Source organism: Medicago truncatula, chromosome 5 (genome assembly GCF_003473485.1).
Source record: "Medicago truncatula cultivar Jemalong A17 chromosome 5, MtrunA17r5.0-ANR, whole genome shotgun sequence".
Taxonomy (NCBI): domain Eukaryota; kingdom Viridiplantae; phylum Streptophyta; class Magnoliopsida; order Fabales; family Fabaceae; genus Medicago; species Medicago truncatula.
The window spans coordinates 27,798,158-27,808,624 of NC_053046.1; the positions used below are offsets into that span (position 1 = coordinate 27,798,158).

The following is a 10,467-nucleotide window of genomic DNA, read 5'->3' on the forward strand; positions in this document are numbered from 1 at the left end:
TTCACCTAATTGAAAATTAAACCAGGTCAAAGTATGTTTCAATTTATAATGAAGCAGTGGCGTTATTTTGAACAGGTTATATTTAAATACATTTTTCTTAGATAATGCAGTCAAGTACATTTTCACGTTTAGAGAAAAGTATCACTTTTTGGAAGAAAACAACATTCTAACGTAATTTAGGTATAAAACAAAAGTAAGTTAGCAACCAAACATATAAAAGTAACTCTTTGTCAACATGTCATTATCCTTTTTTAGATTAAGCTAAGTAACTTGTTCTTTTGGGTGAATGGAGATTAAGGTTTGTTTTGGGAGTTGGATTTTGGAGGGAAGGATAGATTAAGGAAAGGTTTAAGAAGAGATAAATTTTTGTTTGGGAAATTAAAAAAATCAGGGAAAGATTTTATGGGGTTTTGAAGGGCTCTATTTGGTCAGATTTTAGAGTTTCTCCATATTGGAGGTTTTGAGGGGTTAAACATACAAATTGACAATTTTATCCTCATAATAATTCAAAATATCAATTCTGGATAAAACGCAATTCACACATTCCTCTTTTCCAATTCACGCATTCTCTCTCAATCTCTCTCACTGTAACGACAACAACGGCGGCGAACGGAGGTGAACACCGGAGATTCCATCATCTCTCTTTATCCTCTTTCTTCTGGTATCGATCTCAAACTCTCTTTCACTTTTTTTCCAGTTTCTCTTTCTTTTTCTATTTGATTCATGTTTTGTTTTCTGTGTTTCTATTTCATTCACGATTTGATTTCTGTTTTTCTGTTTCATTCATGATTTGATTTTTGTTCTGCTATTTGATTCATGATTTGATTTATGAGAGTGATTTATGTTACTCATTAGATGTTGATTTGTTTCTCCATTGTTCTTATCATTTATGTTTTATGATTTTTTGTGTTTTCACATGATTTTTCATGGATACTGCTATCAAACTAGTTTTTATATAGTTCATTGGCAATTTGAATTTGAATATTACCTATATCATTGAATGGTGTTGATTGGTTTGTTCATATTGTACTTTCCTTGAACTCAAGTAGGTAGCAAAGAAATTTGTGTGTTTCTATGGTGGATTTCGTTAGCTTGACTCTAGAAATTGTGCGTTTTTGTGTGTTTCTATGTTTCTATTTCATTACAAAGAAATTGAACTCAAGTAGGATAGTTGATTATAGTTTGACTCTAGAGAAGGATAGAGTACGAGATAATATTGTATGATCTCATGTAGTTTGGACATTATTTATGATTTTTTAATATAAATGTATTCTTCGTTTTTGACATATGATTTGGATATGTGTAGCTGTATGATTTTTTTATTTCTGGGTTTTTAGTGTTGTTGAAATTGATATTTGATTATGGTTGATTGGTTGTTTATATATTTCATTGACACTTTTGAATCTTATATGTATCTTTGAATAGATGGAGAGCAAGACTTTGAATGACCCTTGTTCATGTCATATGTCTTGTAGTTTGTTACTATATGATAAAAATCGTTCTCGAAGTGGGATAGTTTATCGTAGTTTGACTCTAGAGAATGATATAGTATGAGATAAGATAATGAATATAGTTGCTACTAGTGAAGGTCGGAAGATAATAAGAATGAGTCCTAATGCGTTTTTGGACTTATGCTCTATATTACAACAAGATGGTGGTCTTCTACCAACACAATGGGTAACCGTAGAGGAACAAGTTACTAAAACTCTTTATATTCTAACACACAATGTAAGAAATAGAGAGATTCAAATATGGTTCCAACGCACCGGCGAAGCTACTAGTCGTCATTTTCCTCGTGTGCTCCGATCGATAATTGAGATATGGCGTACCTATCTCAAACAACACGATGAATCATACATTCCGGTAGAAATTCTTAGAAACAACCAATTTGACCCCTACTTTAAGGATTGCATTGGAGCAATTGATTGTACACATGTTCGTATAAAAGTACCATTTATTGAAGCTTCAAGGTATCGTGGTAGGAAAAGTTTTCCTACACAAAATGTGTTGGTCGCATGTTCGTTTGATTAAGTTTTCTTATGTTTTTCCCGGATGGGAGAGCACTGCTTCTGATTCTAGGATATTAAAACATGCACTACGCATAACAAATGTTCTCAAAATACCTAGAGGTAGTTAAAACTTTTTGTTATGATTTTCCTTTTTTTTCTTTCTTATTTTTCTTATGTATCTTAATAATGATTATTTGCTTTTTGGTAAGTTTTATATTCTTGATGCTGGATTCATGTTGAGAAAGGGGATAATTACACCGTTTAGATCAACAAGTTATCACTTGAAAGAATTTCTCAACCATAAATCCCCCTAGAATAGCTCAAAAATTATTCAACCTTTGTCATTCATCGTTTCATTTCTAAACTAAACAACAAAATATTACTAAGGCAAAGACACATATTGAAATTAACTAAAGTGAGAACCGAAAAGCAATCATTAAAAGGAAAAGAAAAGGACAAAAATGCTAGGAGGGGCTAAGTTGAAAAGGCTACATAAATAAATTACAGTAGAGTCAATGCCAATAAATCTGTCTAGTATTGCTATTGGACATTCGTATAATAATAAAAACAAACTGAGTTTGAATCCATAAAAGTGTTAAATACTCATTATTGTCTCAAAAAAACTAACAATTATCATGCGAAATTATGATTTTGTGTTACGGTTCATAATGCGATATAACAGTAGCAGAGAATCAATTGTAAAATAAGCTCACTTTATTGATGAATAACTAGATACTAGCAAATACATTACATAGATCTTTTAAGGAAAACTAGAAAAGTGCAAATGGAGTTTATGAGCTCATGATTGAGGCAAAGTAGAAAAAAGGTATAAAGGGAGAGAAAGTTAGCTAAACCGATAAGTCTAACTCAGGCTTTTCATTCCCTCATCTACTACGATATGATAGGTAATTGGTCTACATTGCACCAATTATACGCAACAATGAATGCCGAATGTTGAATAATTCTTGAGTTGTTCTAGGGAAATTTATGATTGAGAATTCTTTCAAGTGATAACATGTTGATCTAAACAATGTAATTAGCCCCTTTCTCAACATAAATAATTATTACTAACATACATAAGAAAAAGAAGGAAAAAAAAAAGGAAAATCTTAACAATATGTTTTAACTAACTTTAGCTATTTTGAAACCATTTGTTATGCGTAGTGCATGTTTAAATATTCTAGAATCAGAAGCAGTGCCCTCCCATCCAGACAAAACATAAGTAAACTTAAGCTCAAACGGACATACGACCAACATATTTTGTGTAGGAAAATTTTCCTACCACGATACCTTGAAACTTCAGCCAATGATACTTTTACACGAACATGTGTACAATCAATTGCTACAACGTAATCCTTAATATATAGGTAAAATCAATTGTTTCCAAGAATTTCTACCGGAATGCATGATCCATATGGTTGTTTGAGATTGGTATGCCCTATCTCAATTATCGATCGGAGCACACGATGAAAATGACGACTAGTAGCTTCAATGGAGCGTCGGAACCATAATTGAATCTCTCTATTTCTAACATTGTGTGTTAGAATGTAAAGAGTTTTAGCAACTTGTTCATCTACAATTACCCTTTGTGATGGTAGAAGACAACCCTCTTGTTGTAATATAGAGCATAAGTCTAAAAACACATTAGGACTCATTCGTATTATCTTCTGACCTTCACTAGTAGCAACTATATTTATTATCTTGTCTTGTACTCTATCATTCAATAGAGTCAAACTACGATCAACTATCCTACTTCAAGAATAGATTTTAATCATATAGTAACAAACTAAAAGACATATGACATGAACAAGGGTCATTCGAAGCCTTGCTCTCCATCTAATCAATTCGATAATTTTTTGATGACCCATTTAATGATCCGTTTAAACTGAATCCACCGTAAAATTATATTCAAAGATACATATAAGATTCAATTTTAAGTGTCAATGACATATATAAACAATCAATCAACCATAATAAAAAATCATTTCCAACAACATTAAAAAACATGAAAAAACCCAACAGCTACAAACATCCAAATCAGATGTCAAGAACGAGGAATACATTTATGTTAAAAAATCATAAATAATGTCCAAACTACATGAGATCATACAATATTATGTGCACTCTATCCTTCTCTGGAGTCAAACTATGATCGACTATTCTACTTGAGTTCAAATTCTTCGTGGATGAAATAGCAACACAGAAACACACAAAAGCAAAAAAAAAATCTAGAGTCAAACTAACTGAATCCACCACAAAAACACACAAATTTCTTTTCTACATACTTGAGTTCAAGGAAAGTAAAAAATAAACAAATCAATCAACAAAATTCAAATATATAGATAAAATTCAAACTCAAAGTATCAATGAACTATATAAAAAGTAGTTTGATAGCAGTATCCATGAAAAATCAAGTGAACACAAAAATCGTAAAACATAAATGATAAGAACAATGGAGAAACAAATGAACATCTAGAGAGTAGCATAAATCACTCTTAGAAATCAAATCATGAATCAAATAGCAAAACATAAATCAAATCGTGAATCAAACAGAAAAACGAAAATCAAAACGTGAATCAAATAACAAAAGAAAGAGAAATTGGAAAAGAGTGAATGAAAGTTTGAGATCGATACCAGAGGGAAGAGGATCAGGAGAGATGATAAAATCTTCTTTGTTCACCTTGCCGCTGTTCGTCCTTGTTGTCGTCATTCGGTAGGAAAGATCGAGCGAATTGGAAAGAGGAACATGTAAATAGTGTGAATGAGGTGTGCTAACTGTGTGAATTGGGTTTTGTCCATAATTTGAATTATTATGAGGGGAAAATTGTCAATTTGTATGTTTAACCCCTCAACCCCCCCTCCCCCAATATGGGGGAACTATAAAATTGGACCAAATGGAGCCCTTCAAAACCCCAAAAACCTTTCCCTGATTTTTTTAATCTCCCAAACCAGGCTTTGAATACCAACTGATGGTGAGAAAAACACAACGGGGAGGGGGGGTTTGAATTGTGTTATCTTTTTCTTCAATTTTAAAACTAAGTCCAATGTTCAGAGTCTTGAAAAGAGTTCAGGGACTTATGCAACAGATAAAGTAAAGAGATAGAGAGAAGAGAAAGGCACAAAGCAATTATACAGATTCCTTCCAAAATCCAAAAGTAGTCATGTCCCCCTCACACTTCCAAGGAGAGTTCACTAAAATCAATATCTGATTACAATTGCTCAAGCACCAAAGCAAGAGACTTCAAACTACTAAAACATTTAACTTTTTGTCTATGGTCCTGCGCACTTGAACAAATATTAGCATATCCAATTGACATTTTTTAATACCTTGTTATCATCAAAACTTAAAGGTGGTAGTGTTAAACACATTTTGTTCCAACAGTTAACATACTTCAAAGTAACATTGAAATGAATCAAAACATGAGTTTATAACATCAAATTATCAAGTTTTCATCATCACACTCATTTTTCACCAAAAATTTCAAAACTTCACAATTCAAACCAATCTTCACAATTAACATCAACAAATCATAACTCATCAACATACAAACATATCCAATCATCCAACAAGTGATTTTAAACATGTTTCAATAATCATCATCAAATCCATGGTTTTCACACAATTAAGCAAAAATCTTAAAACAACTTATTTCAAAACAAAAACCATGAGTTTGAACACTTAAACAACCTAATTCTACAAATTTCAACATACCCATAACTACCATTTAATTATAAACACGAATTTCAACATATATATTCATAAATTTCACAAAATCAAACAAATCAAATATCTCATTAATTACCAGCTCAAAATAATTACCACAAGTTACTACTAACTTAGTAAAAATAACAAATCGCACTAAAACACTAAAATATTCTGCATTCTAAAATTACTATTCTACCCTCGCTCCTCAAATGACCAAAATACCCTTAACCCTGAAAATGACTAAAATACCATTGTCGCCTAAAAATCCACTAATCCCAAGACAGTGGGGCCTTACTATCTCAGAGAAATGATCTCATTCCCCTCCAGTTGTCGTGTTGCAACTGTTGATCACGCTGGTAGATACACGTGGGGTCTTACTCTCTCAGAGGTAATTCAAACATAAACTTGAATTTAGCGTTCCTAAATTACCATGAGTGTGGTCCCAATGCTCCTAATGGTTCACTCATCAATGAATCTTAGAAGTACATAGCACACTCTCCCTCTCGGTAGTTCTGCAAACGGGCAGCCCTATCAGCATCTACCTTACCAATTTCTAGGAGAATGAAGTTACTGTGTTGATTTCAGTCGTGAAGTCACATCTTTCTCTAACTACTAACTAGTTACTTCCTGATTGGAATAGGTTTGTATCAATATTAAGTTATGTCACCTCCCTAAATAGTTTTATCTCAGGGTTCTGCTCTATGGCTTGTTTCCCTTGTTAATAATCTGTTACTTCCTAATTAAGAGAAATATAAATATCAATATATTAGATATGTCACCTCCCTTAGTGCCTAGGTATCAGGGTTATGCTTCAGAGGAGACAAATCTTACGCACGACGGTAAAGTTAAATAGCATAAAGAGAATAACCGAATAAAGACTTTAAACTAAATAAATTATCTAATAACGATAATAGAAATTCATCTTAGAACCTCAACCTAAAAATATGTAGTTATACACATGGTAATTAAAGACAAATTACAAAAGAAATAAAACATACCCTAGAAAAATTTGGAGTGAGGAGAGGAACTACTTCCTTGAAGCTCCTAGCGCTTGCCTTCCTCTTGAACTGCTTCATTCTGAATGAGAAATTATGAATGAGAGGAATGATATTTATAGGGAGAATTTCCACTTGAAGTTGGGTTAAAATAATGGGCTTTTGCCACAAAAAGAAACAAAACTTCAATCTTGGCCCGCAAGACACATGCGACAGGCGCCCAAGACCATGCGTTAGGTGCATGATCATGTGCCTATGCGCACAGAAATGCGTGCCAAGCATATATGAGTATTGTCTCGGTGCTGAAATGTATGTTTCTTCGTCTTTTTAGGTGTTTACTTCCATATAAGATGTCTTATAACTTGGGAACATCATTCCTCCCTCTGTAATATCTTCTGAGGGCTCTTGAATCTTCATTCTTTCATCTTCCTAGTCCTTACAATTCTTCAGATGTCTAACCTAGCCGATTTGCATGATTTTTTCGTGAATTACATCAAAACACCCTAAAATTGCTATGTTTGATGAAGAATAGAATTACAGACTCAAGGAAGAATAGAATTATAGACTCAAGTATAGAAAATATTACAAATGTTCTGAAATCATAAGCAATTGCTTTAATACTCCTCTATTGTGGATGTAAAACTTGCTGAAAATGATTGAAAAACATGTTAAGAATAACATAAAATGACATGTTATCAATGGCTCACATGTCATAACGCGTGGGACAAAGAGCAACTTCTATCTTTCACCTGCCATGCATGGTGTCACGTGCCCTGCTTGTGTTGTTTTGAAAAAAAAGAAGCTTTTTACTATATTTTTTCTGCGGGTTGGGGGGAAAGCCCATAATTCCAACCAAAACCCAGCAAAAAATATGCATATAAATAGAGTTCCTTCCACACAAAAATGACCATTCATAACTTGGTGTTTCAAGAGGAGGCAAGCGTTAGGAGCATCAAGGAGGAGCCTCATACCTCCTCAACTTTGTTCTTAAAGTATATTTTATTTCTTTTGTATTTTGTCTATTGTTACCATGAGTAACTAAATATATTTTGATTTGGGTTCGAGGATGAACCTCTATTTATTTGTTTGATTTTATCAATGCAAGTCTTTTATTTAGTTATGATCTATGTTATATTTAATTTTCATATATGTTATGCATTATAATGCGTTCACGCACTAGGGAGTGTGACATACCTAGCTCGTGAGATTGAACCATATATCAGGGTTGTAAGCTTATGACTCACTCGAGTTTAAACCATTGCATATGAAATTTATTCTAATCTCTTTAATCAGTTAGAGATAATTGCGGTATGTGGTTAACTTCTAAAACTTGTGTAAAAGTGGTTCCTTTATATGACAATCTAGGAATTTCAACTTTGTCACGTTTCAAATACATGCGAGAGTGTAAGTCTCCATTTTACTAACGATACCAATGTGTACGAAACCTAGAGGAGTGGCACCCCTTTACCGTAATGCATGTATGACCTTTAGGATGATGAGGAGCAACATGATACATGTAGAAATTCCGTCTCACGAACTAACCACTTAGATATAATCCTTATTTCATAATTTATTAACATATTTGCATTAGGTCTAATAAGAGATAGAGGAGATTCGAAGAATCCTAATCTCCGTTAATAATCAGAATCAAACCCTTTACAATAAGGCATATAAGTTTTTTTTTTTTTTTTTTTTTTTTTTTTTTTTAAGCAGAATTTATGAAAGTAAGTAAAGGGGTAATGAAAAACCATTACAAACAAAGAAGTTAAACAATTTGTATACATGCTAAAGTTACACCAATTTGAAAAAATCAGATTTTTATTTTTGTCATCTTGATTGATGAACCAAGATCACGACAATCTTTGGATGAGAAACTCTAGAATTGCATCAAAACTATATCTTGGTCTTGGTTTGTTTCTAGATTTCATTTTGCAAAGAGTAAATTGGTGGAAGAACCCTTTGATGTATTTTCATAATGGTAAACATTCTTGTGATGTATTGTAATAGGTTTGAAGTATCCCTTGTATTTCCATTAATGTTATTTTGTTTATAATGAAAAATAAAAATCTATTGATTAGAAGTTGTATGATTGTATCACGTAAAAGAAGCCACTAATCTTGCCATCAATTGCTCCACAAGAAAATATCATTCGTTGTTTGAAAAGTAAGACAATATGAAAATCAAGAAACGGATATAGTAAGTAATAACCCAAACACGTACGACCCCTAAAAAAGGAAAAACACACACACAAATATATATATATATATATTTCGTAAATATCCGTTTACGAAATATATATATATATATATATTTCGTAAATATCTTCGAAAGAATAAAAAAATTATTAATTTAAAGTTATTATTTGTAAGGAAAAGTTAACTCTGCGTAGCATCAATCTAACACCTATTGACCCATAAGCATTTATGATAAAAATCCAAGACACATACCTACTTAGCTTAATAAACCATATCACGTAACTTTAAGTACAATATTTACGGAATTTAATAAAAAAAAAAGTACAATATTTACGGAGAGTATAATTTTGTACCATTATTATTCAGATGTCTTACATCAAAATTAAATATAATACAATAATTGTATGATTAATTAATATTCAACAAAACTGAAAGATCAGTTCATATTTGAAGGACATGGAAGACGTATATAGTAAAAAAATAGCATAATGAAAGACAACGACAAAAAATTTGTTTAGCCTTCAGAAATCTAAATCTAAATACGTTACACATTTGGACAACCTACATTGCAAAATTCAAACACAATTTCTCTTTCAACTTTTCTTTCGCGTGCCTATGCCAAAAGACTAATCTCATTAAATACATAGAATATTTTTGCATATTTTTCTTGGTTAACCATTCGGTTTTGAGAAGAAGATAATCATATAATTCAAAGTTTGACCGAAAGGTAAAAACCGAACAAGTATTTAAAGGATGCGTCTTCTTGCTCTTCTTTATGTACATAGAGATTGAATCTTTGATCATATATTTAAGGATATAATTATCACACAACCATGTCACAGCATATTTTGATTTTTTTTGGAAGAAATTCCACACCATATATTGTTGATGATATTAATATACTTTTAAGTTTTTAATAGATGATTCTCCATAGTTGATAGCATCGTTCGACCACATTCACCGACTTATTTCATTATAAATTATTTATTTATTTATTTATTTATTTATACATGTATGTATATTATGCTGTTCTATGTTTTCTCAAATATAGCAGGCAAGCACTAGACAAGTGTTCGTACGAGGAACAATTTTTCTTACAAATGGAAATATTAGCCGCATATTCGATTTAGCATTAACACTATTTGGACATATAATGGTTCCCAATGAGTTTTGTCTCAAATAATAACAATAATATCTTGCTATATATAGGCTACTCCTTCCGTCCTAAATTGTATGTCGCTTTAGAAAAAAAAAAATCTCTCAAATTATATGTCGCTTTACAATATTAATGCAACATTAATGTTATTTTTCCTATTATAACCTTAACTATTTATTACTCTCTCTTCTTTCAATTCTTTCATTTATCTTTTCCATATTATTTATTAAGGACAATTTTGTAAAACAAATCATAATATCTCTTTTCCACACAATATTAATTACATTTCTTAATATGTGTGAAATGCTCAAAACGTCATACATTTGGGACGGAGGGAGTATAATATAGGCTAAAATAATAATCATCATCATCCTCATCACAATTAGGTTACTCTAGGTATATAGTA

General features: G+C 31.7%; 1 protein-coding gene across 1 annotated transcript; it reads left to right on the forward strand.

Moving 5' to 3' along the window:
• The first annotated feature begins 1,563 nt into the window (after positions 1-1,563).
• On the forward strand, positions 1,564-2,031 carry LOC112422130 (uncharacterized). Its single transcript, XM_024784897.1, has one exon. It carries the CDS (start codon positions 1,564-1,566, stop codon positions 2,029-2,031), a length of 468 nt encoding a protein of 155 aa, XP_024640665.1.
• The last annotated feature ends 8,436 nt before the right edge of the window (positions 2,032-10,467 follow it).